The 16,521-nt window shown below is 44.8% G+C and overlaps 1 protein-coding gene across 1 annotated transcript; it reads right to left on the bottom strand.

Annotated features, from left to right (window-relative positions):
* Positions 1-7,388: 7,388 nt before the first annotated feature.
* cxcl12a (chemokine (C-X-C motif) ligand 12a (stromal cell-derived factor 1)) lies at positions 7,389-16,054 on the bottom strand. The gene is made up of 4 exons (XM_085970388.1): positions 15,920-16,054; positions 13,808-13,925; positions 12,499-12,573; positions 7,389-9,663 (listed from the first exon to the last, which is right to left on the bottom strand). The coding sequence occupies exons 1-4, from the start codon at positions 15,984-15,986 to the stop codon at positions 9,648-9,650; spliced, it is 276 nt and encodes a 91-aa protein (XP_085826514.1). The 5' UTR covers positions 15,987-16,054; the 3' UTR covers positions 7,389-9,647.
* Positions 16,055-16,521: the final 467 nt, after the last annotated feature.

Consider the following 16,521-nt stretch of genomic DNA (forward strand, 5'->3'; position numbering starts at 1 on the left):
ATCTGCATAGGGTGATGCAACAGGAACGAGCAGGCTGCATCAAGGCCAGGGGGAAAGGATAGTTTGGGGGCCAGCTCCCCAGAGGGCGAGTTCACACACAAGTTCTGCTGCACAGGACTCAGATGAGAACCTCGATGGGGAGGCCTTTAGAAGAAGGGTGATGGGCATGCTCACGGAGATGATAGGTGCAAGGCAAGGGTGCCCGAGAGCCTGTTGGCAATGGTAAGGAGCATGGAGGAGTCCACCTCCAACATTGCACATGGCTCTGATGAAGCGGTCACAGACCGCCCTTCCGGAAGGCAGATTGAGTGGCTGCCTCCTCCCTCACTCCTGTTCCTCCTCCTCGTCTTCCTCTTCCTCATCGTCCTCTTCCTCCTCCTGAAGTGATCCTGCAATCCCTGGTGGCAAGTGCTGGGCCCTCATGATGGCCAAGTGGCCAAGTTGTGGTGCATGCAGCAGACCATCACGAAATGGGAGACCCGCTCAGCCAAGTACTAGAGGGCTCCCTCCGAGTGGTCAAGGCAGCGGAACCATTGCTTGAGCACCCCGATGGTCTGCTCAATGATGTTCCTGGTGACAGCATGGCTCTCATTATATGAGTGCTGGGCAGGAGTGTTGGGGTTGCGAAGGGGAGTCATGAGCCAGATGGAAAGCGGATAGACCTTGTCTCTGACCAGCCAGGTGCGAGCTTGACGTGGCGGCTGTAAGAGTGCTGGCACACCGGTCTGGTGCAGGTTGAAGGCATCGTGGCTGCTGCCAGGATAGCGGGTATTGACATGGAGGATCCGCTGTCTGTGGTCGCACACCAACTGCACATTTAGTGAGTGGTAGCCTTTGCAGTTACGGAAGATGTCAGGAGTGTTATGCAGTGCCCGCAAAGCCACGTGGGTGCAATCAATGACGCCCTGCACCATGGGCACTCCCGCTATCCTGGCAAAGCCACATGCACATTCATCCTGCTTCTCTCTGGTGATGGGAAAGGAAATGTAGTCCCTTCTCCTACTGTAGAGAGCCTCTGTGACCTCCCGGATGCAGCGATGGACGGCGAACTGCGAGATGTTAGCTATATCTCCTATTGTAGACTGGAAGGAAGCACTGATGAAGAAATTGATGGCGACGGTGACCTTGACTGCCACTGAGAGAGCCATGGTGGTCCTGATCTGAGGCTCAAGGTCTGGTTGCAGGAGGTGGCAGAGTTCAGTGACCATCTCCTTGCTGAAGCAGAGCCTTCTAATGCACTGCTCCTCACTTAATTGAAGGTAGGAGAAGTGCTCTCGGAATACACTCGGAGGGTAAGGCCTGTTGAAAGCCTTCATGGCCCTTCTCCTCCCTCTGGCCACATGTTCCAATCTTTCTCGCTGCCTGCGCTCCCTCAGCCATAGATCCTGGAGGGTCAGGGTGACTGCCAGTACAGCCCCCATTAATGTAACCAAGTGTAGCACTTTGATATGCTGTGACAATAAATGTAACTCATTTTTAGTAGGCACAACACTCCAGAGACTAAACAACCTTTAAATGACTGATTTAAACTGTTGCACAATGTCAAACTAACAAGGAAGCAGTGAAACTGCACTAACCTGAGAGCTGCGACCCATTATTCATGATCCCTTTAAGTAGCTCCCCTGGAGCCGGCTACTGACTGCTTGACACCTCCTCTCCCTGTCGCTGTCGGGGCGAGGTGCTAAGGCAGTGGGGGGCGACAATCAATTTCGCAGATTGGGTGCCCTGTGAGCATTGCACGCTCACTGGCGTCACGATCTGCCTGGCGCTGAAGTCCCCGGCACTAATTCATAGCGGCGGCGCTACAGGGCACTGGATTTCACGTACATCGCTAGATTCACCTCGCTGCGGCGCTTCTGCCTCAGCGTCCCATTGGCTGAAATATTGGGGTGAATTTTAAGTCCCAGAAATGGGTGGTTTGGGGTCACGTCAGAGGTTAACATGATAAAAATCTCAAATCTAACCCCATTCCACCTCCAACCCGCCCACTTCCAGGTTTAATGGAGGCGGGACAAGGGGCAGGCAGCTAACCCTCTCCCAAGAGGCGGGTTGGCAAATTAAATATTTTGATGAGGCTGGCAGACTTTGATTTAACCTGCTTTGCAGATTTAACTGTGGCCAGTCGGATTTCCCAGGCCTCGGGAAACCCGGCAGCTGAAGGGAGGTGAGGACAGCTTCCGGGTTTCCCGACCTCAAAACAGCCTCCCACTTCCTGCTGTCCTCTCCAGGCTAATATCCAGCCCATTGTTTCTGCAGATTAGTTTTTGGATTTAGCCCTCCTTCAAGCGCAGCCAGTGTCCTCTGGTTCTACTGTTCTGATCAAGGTAAAATAGCTCGGCAACATTATCTAATCCCTTTAGAATCCTAAATATCATCTCTTTGAGTCATAGGGGGAGAAATTGGGTAGCGCCACTTGTTAGCGCCTAAAGAGGCAGCCAGTGGCTGTAGTGCCACTGGCTGTGCCTCCCGCGATATTGAGTTGGGGCGATAATGGTGGCGTTAGTCTTTTGCGCTGCGCCGCCACTGATGACATCATCGGTGTGCGCAGCGCCCGATTCGCACCCCGTTCGCGATATTTGGTAGCGAACGCCACAGTTGCGCCGCTCACTACCCGCGCCCGGTTCACAGGGCCTTACTGTGCCGGCAGCGGTGCAAGTTAAGGTGGAGGTGTGGGGGCGGCCGCCTGCCAGCACCTCCGTCCCCGGCCTCCTAACCCCCCCCCACCCCCCGCGGCATTGCCGGCTGTTTCCCGAGAGCCCGGCACTTCTCCTTGGTGTCGGGATCGTTTGCCAGCACTCGCAAGTGGGGATCGCGCTGTTGCAGGCACCTCCCCCTTAACAGTGGGAGGAAGGCCTGTAGTACCGCAGCGTGCCGTGCCGCAGCGTGTGGCGCTGCGGCACATTGCGCTGCAATATTCAGTTTCAGCGCCCTAAGAGGGACGCGGAGCACCTCGAGCCTCACCCCGTGTCTCTCGAGGGGCAATGAAACTGAATATCTGACGATCGCTGAAGCCTCGAACGCTGCGCTAAATCCTGTGCTCAGGCGACTTTTGCGCCACTTTGGCGCCCCAACCCAATTTCTAGGCCTGAGTGTCTCCGCTTCTCACCTTCTCCTTTCCAGTGAGAACATGCCCAATTTACATAATCACAGAGGAATATCATGTGAACACACTAACCATTGATACACTGAAGTCACTGACAGCTTGTCACCCATTTCACCGATCAGTACCAAACTTCTTAGTCTGCTCCAGTTTTTCCCTCATCAGCCCTCTCCTGAAGGGAGCTGCTCAGTTCTACAGATCACAGCTAGGCTCCATTATCTCACCCAGAGTGGGTTTTCTACATGTACGAGCCTACTCACTAAATAGCAACAAGCTTTATAGCACCAGTCATGGTTATCACAGCCTTTCCCTGGAATCTTCGTATCCTGGGCATCCAGTAATGGTCACAGGACAATATTCAAGAATAGAACCGCTGCCCCTTTCCCATTCCTAAGATGCTGAAGTGGCATCATTGATGGCGATTTTAACCCTACCCGCTCAGCAGAAACCCGGCAGGCGGGCAGTTAAAATCGCCCTGGCTCTTACCTGTCCGAAAGCCGCCATGATCGCAACATCTGGCAATTTTAACCCACTCTTCTGAGCAGGCAGCAAGGACGCCCTCCCGGAGCCAACAGGGTCCTTCTTTACCTGTGCATGCAGCGGCCCGGTGACATCATTGAGACCCGACTGTGACTTTAACTCAGGCCTGAGCGGGGAAAGTTAAAATCGGGTGCCAACTCAAAATCGGGTGCCAACTCAACACTAACAACTCTAATCAACAATCGAGATTGCAAAACTGTGCTGCAAGAAACCGACATCAACAGCAATGCAACGTTACCCAGGAGTAAATGATGGCAGTGCATGAGAGGGACTATCAGAGCAGGCAGTTCACTAACCATCCAAAAACCCCCAATACGGTGATGATAACCTTTTAAGACAAGCTATCCGAGCATGAAGGCATCTCGTTGAGAAATGTAGAAGGATTACCAAATTTCAACACGTTATTTCAGATTGCGGTAGATGTGGTGCTTTCTACATGTAAACCTATCAGCTTTAATCAAGCCATCACTCAGAATTTATAAAGATCCTAATGGCAATGCATTGACCTAAAAGAACAAAGTGAATTAAGTACGACATTACTGCTCCTGCTTATGTTTGACGCCCTGTAAGCATACCTTCACCTTGACTTATATTTAAAGGGGAAGAGCCTTCATGAACCTTTTTTCGTCACACAAGTTAGAAACGCCATGCATTATTTTATTGCAGTGGTCTCACGCACTCGTGATGCAACATTGCATTTTCACCATGTCAGGTGCCTCCTAACAAACAAAAGCAAGATTGCAAACACGTTTCATCAAGGCCCTGCCCTTTTAAAACTGCCGCGCCTCAAAATTAATTTTCTGCTTAATTTTGAAGATTGGCAGTCAGAGAAATTTACCTTAAAAATCCAAACTAGCCTCATTTTCGCAGATTACAGGAGGATTGAAATCAGGAAACTGACCTGTTCTGTTGACGTTCATTCGTTACCCTGTCCATGGCAAATGTGCAGTAACAAAGTAGGTCAGAGGTGTAGGTATTTAACAAGCATTTTTTATCAGAACTATTTATAAGACAGGAATAGTTTAGATTTTTTTTTGCAGGTTGTATCATTGGTAAAGCTTAAAAAACTGAAATATCATTGATATTAATTTTATTTATTAAGCTTTTTCCATCATTTCTTTAGCCTTTGAGCAACTTGCACCAAGGTGCCATACCTCATTAAAAGACCTGTAACCATACCTTTACCAATGGCACTCTTAAGCTTCCCATTATGTGTCCTGGCCAACATTTATCCCTCAACCAACATCACCAAAACAGATTATCTGGTCATTATCGCATTGCTGTTTGTGGGACCTTGCTGTACACAAATTAGCTGCTGCCTTTCGCCACATTACAACAGTGACTACACTTCAAAAGTACTTCATTGGCTGTAAAAGCGCTTTGGGACGTCCGGTGGTTGTGAAAGGCGCTATAGAAATGCAAGTCTTTCTCTCTATGAGTGACGTGGGTTGACTCCAATGTTCCCATTAAGCTGTGCAGCCACATAGCGGTCTGGAGGGCCCACGCAGGCCGCTCGATGGCTTCACAATTGGAAAACCGCGCATGCGCAGAGATTTTGAATGGGCCGCACACCCAAAACAAAATTAGAGGGAACATTGATTTACACAGGATTACATAGGATATTCGGCACAGCCAGTCCACGCTGGCTTTTATGCTCCACTCGAGCCTCCTCCCGTCTTTCCTCATCTAAATCTATCAGCGTAACCCTCTATTCCCTTTCCCGTCATATGCTTGTCTAGCCTCCCCTTAAATGCATCTATACTATTCGCTTCAACTACTCCCTGTGGTAGCAAGTTCCACATTCTCACCACTCTCTGGGTAAAGAAGTGTCTTCTGAATTCCCTATTGGATTTCTTGGTGGCTATCTTATATTGATGGTCTCTGGTTATACTCTTCCCCACAAGTGGAAACATTCTCTCTGTATCCACTCTATCAAAATGTTTCATAATTTTAAAGACCTCTATTAGGTCACCCCTCAGCCTTCTTTTCTCAAGAGAAAAGAGACCCAGCCTGTTCATCCTTTCCTGATATGTATACCCTCGCATTTCTGGTATCATCCTTGTAAATCTTCTCTGCACCCTCTCCAGTGCCTCTATATCCTTTTTATAATATGGCGACCAGAACTGTACACAGTACTCTGAGTGTGGTCTAACCAAAGTTCGATACAGGTTTAGCATAACTTCCCTACTTTTCAATTCTATACCTCTGGTTGGCTCATGTCTGATGAAGGAGATTCTCCCACAGCATTGTGCACTGTGTCAGCCTATCAACAGCCCCTTTAAATCAGCTTATTTCGCATCTGTAAAACTGTTTGTGCTCTTTCCCTGCTTTATAAATACATCCTCATAACTTAGCATCGCTCCAACACCCAAATATGGGATCACCTATTTAATTTCTTTACAAACTGGATCGAACAAATTACACTGGAGTAATTCCCTGCTCCAGCCCACTGTGCAGCAGGGTCTGATCCTCACTCATGTGCTTGTCAGCTAATCGTTCCATACAACTTTGTCAAAAGTCAGATCGCTTTCAGCTGGAGTGAGATTCTGAAGTGTACATGCGCTTGGTATTCCCGGCTTTTAAAAATGATCTCTTGTGGCATAAGCTGGTTTTGAGACCAACGTGGCCATTTCCTCCCGAAGTTCGGAGCTTTGAGCGTTGATAACAATCAGAAGTGAACCTCTGAAGAATTCAAACCGGAAACAGAATGTGAGCACGGAATGCAATGCAGCATTAGTTTGTTTATTATAACTGGCAGTTGTCAGTGTAAAGTTTTATTCTGTTTTTAAACATTGGAGATTGGATCGCAGCGCAGAATAGTGACAGTAAGAGTGAAGGTCAACCCCACAGTTTCTCATCATTGATGTTTTCTTCAGGAAGTCGTTCAAGCGCAACCATTTTAGTCACAATAAAATAAATCTTTCATTGTCGTGACTATTTTCAGTGCTTGGCAATTGGTATATCACAGTCTGCATTTGGAGTAAGCAGGGAACACGTGCAACTGATTGACGCAAGAACACAACTAAATCTATAATAGATTTTAAAAATCTTATGTCTGCACACACTTGCTGTGTCAACTTGCGCCATTATAAAGTCCTAGGTCCATATTTATAATGGGAAGAGCCTATGTAAACTTGCCATGCTGTAATTACACCCTCCCACCAGGGATGGGCACTGCAGCTCCTCAACTTTGCCTCCTCCAGCTCCTCAGCCAGGACTGCAGAGCAACTCGTTCTGCTTTCAACCCATACTCCTTCGCTGCCTCCCAAATTGTCGCTAGTTTCGCTGTTTAACTAGAAGTAATAATCGTATAATAAAGATCAGAATTTGACCCTTTAAAATGGAGATTGAGTTACGTCTGTGCATCCTGGTCCAGTTATTCCCAACCTTTGACCGCTCATCACCTGAAGAATACATTTGGTCTTGATTCCCCATGTGCAACGCCACAGGAGATCGGCTAGCGCACTGAATAAACGTGGAAAAATAACGACGAGCGCAGAACTTTCTGTACAAAGAAGTGTCAAATTTAAAATAAATAGGGATCAACTGAAATAATTAAACCTGAAGTAGTAGCACAACATGGCTTGCTGTGGCTCACGCAGTTTAATCCATGTTGTCATCGATTAGCTTTCCACTGGGACTGTTTCAACTAACATTACACCACTCATGCATTTAATCTTTCGAAGCGCAAAAAGCAAATAAGCAATAAAGTTTTACTCTCATCGATGCAAAAAAAAGACAAGAAAACTTTAGTCATTTAAAAAAAGTTTATTCTGTTAAAAAAAAGTCTCTTAAAACATTACAAAGAAACAGTATAAAACAGAGTAGTCAATAGTGTCTTTCAACTAGTCAAATGTGATACTTTCAATTAAATTCGACTTTTTAAAAAAAAGAGGCAATAACATCTCATCTACAAATATACAGTGAAATGACATACATCAGTCGACACACATCACATGTGCACGACGTTACTGGGACAAATATTTGACGGAATTGCTGCCTTTCCAAGGAGGAATGTTTTGCCGAATGCTTGTTCTTGAAGCCAGCTCCCTGTTAAATGTTCACATTTTATGGGAAATTACAACGAAAGACACTTGCCAAAAAAAAGACATCACTCCTTCCTTACGACACCTCGTTTCAGAAAATCAGAAGTTTAAAGTTGGATTTCTATTAGATAGTCAGTTTGAAATGACTTTCAAAAACCATCTTGTTCATGAAAGAAGCAATGGTTAGTAAATTCCAATATGTACAAAAACACGTTATTAATGAGCTTACAATATACTCCGATGGCAGCGTCGAATACCATTAGCAATAGTTTCCATCGCCAGCCCTAATGCTTTACAAAGGTATCTAATCAATGGTGGGTCAGTATTACTGTATAAAGGTCGGGGAGATGACAATATTTTGGGGATGGATAGCAGGATCTTCAGTTCTTCAGCGCCATAAAGCTTCTCCAAGCAAAGGGATGAACTAACGAAATAACAACAGAAAATGCTGGAAAAACTCAGTAGGCCAGGCAACATCCGTGGAGAGAAATTAGAGTCAACGTTTTGGGTCAAATCCCTTTATCAAGACTAAAGAGGCACAAGGAATGAAATAGATTAAGATGCCAGGCTGGGAGAGAACAAAAGAGAAGAAGAGACATTAAGAGGTATTCAAAACGAGACGAGATGGTGATAGGACTAGTGGAGACAAAAGACAGCTCTAGATTAGGTGTGAAATGCGCTGGCAGAATGGGAGACAGCTGCCATGTGGGAGAGAGAAAAAAAAGGAAGCGGGGGGGGAGGGCCAAAACAAAGGTGTGGATAAAAATATAAGTAAAAATGTAATAGGGGCCGAGGTTATGATCTGAAATTGTTGAACTCGATATTGGGTCCAGATCCAGCTCTGGCTTCTGCTGTTCAGACGGGCATTTAGGAGTGTAAGGTTGGCCCAAGGTAACTCTCCCATTGATTGTTCTGGCATAATAGAACTGACCCATGCTATGGAGTGGAAGTTCAAAGATTCTCCAGGTGGTGAGTTCTTAATCTGAGCCATACTGTCATTGGGAGACACTAGGAAAAGACCAGGCACTTCTCCAGAGAGAGGGAAACAAAGTAGGCCAGTCACCATGGGCCGTCCTCATGCACCTGCTAGCAGTTAACCAAAAAGTGACATTGGCCAAAACCCTGGTCCACCCATCCTCTTGGACAACTGAGATCTGTGGTGCAACAGAGGAGGATGGCGCTGACATAAAATTACAGGATTGCTGAATCAAGACCTGACAGTATCAAAGCGTTATGTTCCTGAGTCTAAATATACTGGCCAAGCTTGCTGATATACTGTTGTAGTGCTCACTCTTGCCACTAGATGCTGCCAGCGAGTTACATAATACTCCCAAGAGGTGGAATTCCTCTTAAAATAAAAGGAGAATTCCTACCTATCCTCATGACTTATGACCTGCAAATGAAGCTGCATCCTCAGAAATTACACATTTGTGTTCCCATGATTTCATTATCAGGTCATTAATTGGGGAGAGATAAATTATGAATTATCCCATTTTTCTTTAAAGGAGAATTTCATTCACCGATGATTTTCAAAAGGTGCTCGGGGTGCTGGTATGTATCATATAAAAATATATAATACTACTGTTATATTAAAAATAATAATATTCTCCATTAGCTGCTTTCGTTCCATCGTATTTTTTCTTGACAATTCCATCTAACCCCGTGAGCTTGCCTTGGAGTCAGTCGGCAGTAAGTATACAGTAAAATATACTTGGAGGTGTTCATTTTTTTCAAAAAAAATGTATCAACAGCACTGCTGATAAAAGCGTGTGCGCACACCACACTATAGCTAGCTAGGTTCAGCTGAGAGAATTAGGTGTGGTGGCTAGCAAAGCAATCGAGGCAGGCATGGCGAAGAAACGCTAGCGATAACATGTGCACAGAGCATCTTTAGTGTGAGCGCGCACTCACGCGCAGTGTCTGGACAGTGACAGCCAGCTGGCTTCATTCCTCCCTCTTGTCTACCACTTGGCTTGTCTGTAAAATAAACAGTGGTGGGGTCAGTCGAAAATAAAACATTTGAGTTCCATTCAGAGTTGAGAACACTCTACATCAATATAAAATAAGCCTTCAATAAAGCTCCCATTTGGGAAACATCTAAAAACAGGTTGTAGTCGAGGGCATGCTACAGCAGAAGTGTTCTGTGTGCTTTCTTTAGTAACCAGGGAGTTGTAATGTGCCTGTGTATTTTATCAGTGTCTGGCATTGATCAAGAGAGTGTTGTGTTGGCACGGTGGCATAGTGGTTAGCACTGTTGCCTCACAGCGCCAGGGACCCGGGTTCAAATCTGGCCTCGGGTGACTGTCTGTGTGGAGTTTGCACATTCTCCCCGTGTTTGCGTGGGTTTTCTCCGGGTGCTCCGGTTTCCTCCCACAGTCCAAAGATGTGCGGGTTAGGTTGATTGGCCATGATAAAAATTGACCCTTAGTGTTAGGGGGGATTAAATACGTGGGGTTACGGGGATAGGGCTTGGGTGGGATGGCTGTCGGTGTAGGGACCGGGTGCTAGGGTTTGGATGATCAGCCATGATCTCGTTGAATGGCGGAGCAGGGCCGAATGGCCTACTCCTGCTCCTATCTTCTATGTTTCTATGTAATTACAGGTGTTAACTCCAGGTCCCATTAACCACACCATGTTGGTCAAGTGTTACAAGCTTAAGTTGTCCCAGTGGTGCAGCGGTACATCTCTAAGCTGTAGAGTAGGCAGGTTGCAGGTTCGAATTCCCAGTCTTTGCTCAGTTAACTAATCTCAGGTGAGGCTACACTTGGGTTACTATAACTGACTACAGTGCCCTTGGTGATGGAAGGGGGAAGACCATTTCAGCCAGGGTTTTCACTCCTGGTTGGTATACAGAAACCCATATTGTAAGTGTGTGTGTGTGTATGCTGGGTGATAACATAGAAGATAGGAGCAGGAGTAGGCCATTCGGCCCTTCGAGCCTGCTCTGCCATTCAACGAGATCATGGCTGATCATCCAAACCCTAGCACCCGGTCCCTACACCGACAGCCATCCCACCCAAGCCCTATCCCTGTAACCCCACGTATTTAATCCCCCCTAACACTAAGGGCCAATTTTTTTATCATGGCCAATCAACCTAACCCGCACATCTTTGGACTGTGGGAGGAAACCGGAGCACCCGGAGGAAACCCACGGTGCTCCGTGGGCCAAGATGTTAATGTCTTTCGCAATCAAAGAGCCTCAGAACTGAGCGCTAAGGCTCACACGTGAATTGCGGTGAGGTACTGGTGAATGGCTGCCCGCTAATAAAGGAAGGCATTCCTTCAGGACAGGAGGCAGAGGAAAGTGGAGGTAACTGAAAAATCGTTCTTCAAATTACTAATGACTAAAGATTTGGCCTTGTTCACAGGAATATGCCAGACCCCGGATTGGATTTCACGATTAGTAACAGATGTTCCCATCAGTGCTGCAGTGATTTGTAACCGGCCAATAATAGTTTAAAAAATGGTTGTGAACAGTTTCTGGCTTTGCTTGTCCCTCGTGTTTACTACTGGTGATAGGCTCCTTTAGCAAGGATGGCCAGCAGCACTATCACTGCATGATTTCACCCTTTAAGCAGCACTCGCAGTAGCAGTGGAGGTAACGCTACCTAAACACAAGTCTTAACCCTGTCAGGATATATTATTTATATCTTCTAGGCTCTTGGTTTATTGCAGCCAGAATTGAGTGCAAACTCCAATGTCAGTTTGATTCCAGTTGAGAGGGCAATGACAGGAAAATGAGAAATTTAATCAGCAATGGAATCTACAGTTATCCAGCAAGTGCACTGTTCAGCCTGAATATGTTTCTAATCAAAGTTCTGTCAAAAGCCAAGCCAAATGAAGCAAGTATGTGGAGAAGACATTTGATTTCAATAGTCATGGAGGGCAGAAGCCAGCTGTATCCACAGTGGACTATATTTAATACCAATTACTATGTAAATCTAGGTATTTCCCACAGAACATTATTATTAATTTAACAAAACAGCAACATTTAAAACAACATGCCCAGCGTCCAATCAAATTTATATCAAATCATGTTGTCACAGGATCATTGAACTTTCAGGAGGGAAGGGTGACATTCAACCCATTGTGCCTGTGCTAGCTCCACATCCAAGCTCTCTGCTCTAAACCCATATCTCTGTTCTTTTCTATATTTTTCTTCAAGTATTTATCTAATTCCCTCTTAAGGTGTTCAATGAACTCAGCCTCAATAGCCACTTGGTTAATGCGCTTATATTCTAATAACCTTCTAACTTAGCAGGTCGTGGGTTCAAGTCCCACTTCAGAGACTTGAGCAGTAAATCTTGGCTGACACTCCAGTGCAGTACTGAGGGAGTGCTGCACTGTCGGAGGTGCCGTCTTTCAGAAGAGACGTTAAACTGAGGCCCTGTCTGCCCTCTCAGGTGGACGGAAAAGATTCTATGGCACTATTTTGAAGAAGAGCAGGGGGAGTTATCCCCAGTGTCCTGGCCAATATTTCAAAGACGCCCAAGGGAGTTCCTCCCAATGTCCTGGGCCAATATTTATCCCTCAACCAACATCACTAAAACAGATTATCTGGCCATTATCTCAGTGGTGTTTGTGGGACCTGGCTGTGCTCAAATAGGCTGCTGCGTTTTCAACATTACAACAGTGACTACACTTGAAAAGTACTTCATTGGCTGTAAAGCACTTTGGGATGTCCCGAGGTTGTGAAAGGCGCTATAGAAATGCAAAGTTTTCTTTTGACGCTGATTTTAAGCAGAGACCGTTTCTTCAGAACTTGGTTTATTTTACTGAGTAATTCGTACTTTATAAAGTCTGTACTCTTACCTGATTACCCTTTTTTCCCAAAGGTACAAAAATTTGGAATGGAGACAAATCTTCCGCCCATTCTTCAATGTGGCTCTGTAATACAAACAAAGTGCATAATTTTAAAAAGAAATCCTACAATCACACCTGAAAGGGGTCCAAGCACTTGCTTGCATTACAGGTCTGAACATTCTCTTCACATCTGCTAGAAGCGGATAACAATTATTTTTTTCTCTAACAGCTATTATTTTAAAGAAATTATCAAAATATCGATTGAAAGAAAGTGAAGATACAAATCCATAATGGAAAAAGACAGCTTATTTATCATTGAATCTCAACTATCTTAGGCGTTTAAGTGCACAGTTAATTCCCATTCACTGCAAAGTTAATTCACAAAAATAAACTTGCGATCAGTAAATTTACACAACTGTCACTAACTAATTCCAGAACTGATACACGGGGGGGGGGGGGGGTAAATCACTTCTAAACTACATTCTTATGAAGGGAGGAAGCACTGAAATCAGGCTGCCTACAGCCATTCCTTCACTGATAGCTTGGCATCTCGCTTTAAGCTTCCTTACCCTCGCACCATCGGTGCATTGGAATGGAGTAAGAGTTTATAGAATGAATGGTCCTTTGAAGGATGCTCTTGTGAACTAGCCTGTACTCCACTGCAGTGCAAACATAGCCTTTTAATAAGGGGCCTGTACAAGTGCAAAATATTTGTGGCCAGTCACACACAGAGACCAGACGTTTGCAGGCATCCTGTGTATTTTAACAGAATTAGAACAATTACTTTAGGCAATAAACTTTAGACAATAAACATAGGCGCAACCACTCTGAAGGCAAAACAGAGTAATAGGCTATGGAAAAATTAAATATAGATCATGATTTTCTGGATGATTTGGGCAGATTTTAAATTCTTAAACTAGATACACATTGGGCAGGGAAATCTGTAATGGGTACTATTGTAGATTCGGTTAGGTTTTTCTTTCTTTTAGTCTTGTGCCTTTTTTCATATATACACAACCTCATTTACTGTTCCCCTACTGTGTGTTAACCAACTACCGATTGTGGAAAAATGCCACTCGCGGTAAGCTTATGGAATCGTTCTCATCGAAACTTTCAGCATCTCCGAAAAGTTCTGAGCAATTTTAAGTCGCGTGTGACAATCTAACAAGGCGAGCACCTCAGGCAACCGAGGAAGAGTTACAAATCGGCAATGGTTTTATGGCGTCATATAAGCTTCACTTATACAAGCAGCGGCACTTTTTGGCCGGTAGTGAGTAATGCACAGCGTGTTAATGTATCTGAAGTGTTCTGCACTCACATGAGTTGTAGAGGGCAGTTTGGGATGGGGATAACCTGCAGCCCCTTGATGTTTCTCACGTTGATTTGTGCTGCTCCCCCTTTGCACATGCACCTGTTCAGAACTGCAGTGGGCTTCCCTGTGGAGGGATAGAAGAAAGAGGTGAGTCGTTAATTGAATTGTATAATCATCCTTCATTGCAATGTGGACAGACAGATGCAGTTAGTCTGGACTACTACTCTGAACTTTTCAACTCTAGAGGATGTTGGTTAACACTCTATGTTACAGGAAACTTTGGTTTACCCGGAGGTTAACTGTCCGGAATGCTCAATCCACCGGCAAAAATCAGGAGCCGTTTCGTTAGGTTTTTTTTCTTTTCGTTGCTTTTTTTTCACCAGTCAGGCTCTGCAAGGTCTCGCTGAAGCTGTTGCTAAGCTACAGAGACACTTGCAAGGTACGGCCGACTGTTTAGAAGCTGTTCCTAAGCAACAGGGTTTGTTGCCAGATACGGAGTATGTTTCAACATTAGCGCTGGTTTGTCCGGCAGTTTTGATGGGACGGCAACAGCTCGGTCCCGTCGGTGCTGGATATCACAAAGTTTCCTGTACTTGATGGCTAGCGCCTGAACCTAGCTCATTGAAATCATTTGATTAGAGATGACTATCATTCAGATCCCAAACCCTAGACTATCATTCAGATCCCAAACACAATAGCGCGATTCAAGCGCACCTCTATAAATTTATACGATCGTTTACAGCTACAGAAACAAGGGTTCAAAGTCGTTCGGCGTGTTCTAAAAATGATTATTTTGTGCCAATTGGAACTTGTGACTGCCTTTTACCAGGTTTGAACTGGACGATTCTTTTAGTCATCCTCGGACAAGATTCCCAACGAAAGGTGTTTCACTAATAGCTCACGTGCCCATTTACAGGCAGATTGAATTTCATTCTGATTTGCTCTACGTTTGTTTGCTCTTAACCGTTTCCTTGGCACTCTGTCCCTGAAGCAATGCTTGAATGGGATGGATGAGAAATTCCAATAAAGAGTTTTTACTTTGAAGACAAACGAACATTTTATTTTGTTTAAAATGTCATCGTTTGCTGAATGTATTTGTTACTCTTGGGTGAACATTTTTGGTCAGATTCTCGTCGCTTTACGCTATCCGCATTAATTTATTCTTCTAATATCTCACATGTGTACATTCCACTGATTCTGTGTTCCTCCAACTCATGCACAATGTCGTACAGTGAGGAAGAAAGCCAGTTAATGGAATATACACGCACACACCAGATTAAAATCATCTTGGGCCAGAGCCAGGTTGGATGGAGCAGCATGAGGTGGGCCAACAACTGGAATCAAGTGAGTAAACTCTCACCACCTACACAATGCATTTTAATCCAGAACATCTGGCAATTCAGGACCCAGTTCAGTCAACTGCAGACAGATATCCAGCCAAAGGATTATGAGCAGCCCAGATAGGAATTATACAACACAGAACTGCTCTGGATACTTGCTTTGTGGTTCACTGCTTCTATCATCTCATAACTATATGATGACAGCTGTCAATCAGTTTCCTTTATAGTCGGAAAAAGCATATTGGACGCACCTTACAGATGGTTTAAACTTTACGAACACAAGTTGTTGCATTTTTAAATAGCATACACTATTGGCAGGCATTTCTTAAACCGCTGCAGTTGTATAACTGCCAAAGTGTTAGGAATTAAATCAGAATAATTGAAAAGCATACAATATTTGTACATTTCTCAAGAGGACCTTATATCTAGCCTAATGCTACTCCATAGCAATTAGCTTTCAATGAACTTTTAGGAGAATGTGGCAAGAGCTGTATTTATAAAGAATCAATATAAATCTGATGATTTATGGTTCAACAAATGCACTAAGCACGGTCTCAAAGCATATTGTCTTTGTCAAGTATAAAGATAAGATAAATGTTTAGTCTGGAAGGCACTTTAACATTAAAAGCTTGTCGCTCAGCTTTTCAGCCCATTACACATTCTTCTCAGTCCATTTCAAACCACACTGTACAGAAAGAAAGGCGCACAATTCTTTTTGTCACATGAAAACAATTATTTTTGTTTTTGCCCTTAAGCAATGCAGCAGTCACTTACTTACCCTGTGACAAGGTGATGAACAGAGTCCCGAAGAGCAGGACCAGCACTGCACACGTTTTCACACTCATGGCTCGTTTGTTTTGTGGCGTTCACACAGCACAAGAACCTCAGCCTGAATCTGTCTCAAAAGCAGCATGGCTTTGGCTACATTTATATGAACAGAAACCACTCCTCTCTGACTCTGATTGGACCAGAGGGAGTATCTGAAAATCGACAGGATGCAGTGATTCCTTCCTTTATAATCCTTCGAGACCTTTCAGTTTCTAAAATACAGTATACATACCTTTTGTGCAATAGTATCCAGCTGATGATCTATCAGTGTTTAATCGGGGCGATTATGAAATGCAAGAGCAAGAATATAAATGCCTCAATTCACAGTATTCTTCAAATAAACAAAAGCATTTGTTTGGTTTTCTTACTGAGATGCTCTTAAGCTTCGCAGAATAAAGTATTTTGAAAAATATGGAAAGCTATGGGGGAAATATTCGGTACCTAAGCACCTCCCGTTAGCGCCAACAGATAGCGCAAACGGGGCGCGAGAGCATTATCAGCGGGGCGAGGTGACTCCAGCGCCACATGCCAAATTCTTCACCCCCCCCCCCC

The sequence above is a fragment of the Somniosus microcephalus genome, chromosome 29, assembly GCF_052327205.1.
Source record: "Somniosus microcephalus isolate GS21.2 chromosome 29, FLI_Smic_1.0, whole genome shotgun sequence".
Classification (NCBI taxonomy): Eukaryota; Metazoa; Chordata; class Chondrichthyes; order Squaliformes; family Somniosidae; genus Somniosus; species Somniosus microcephalus.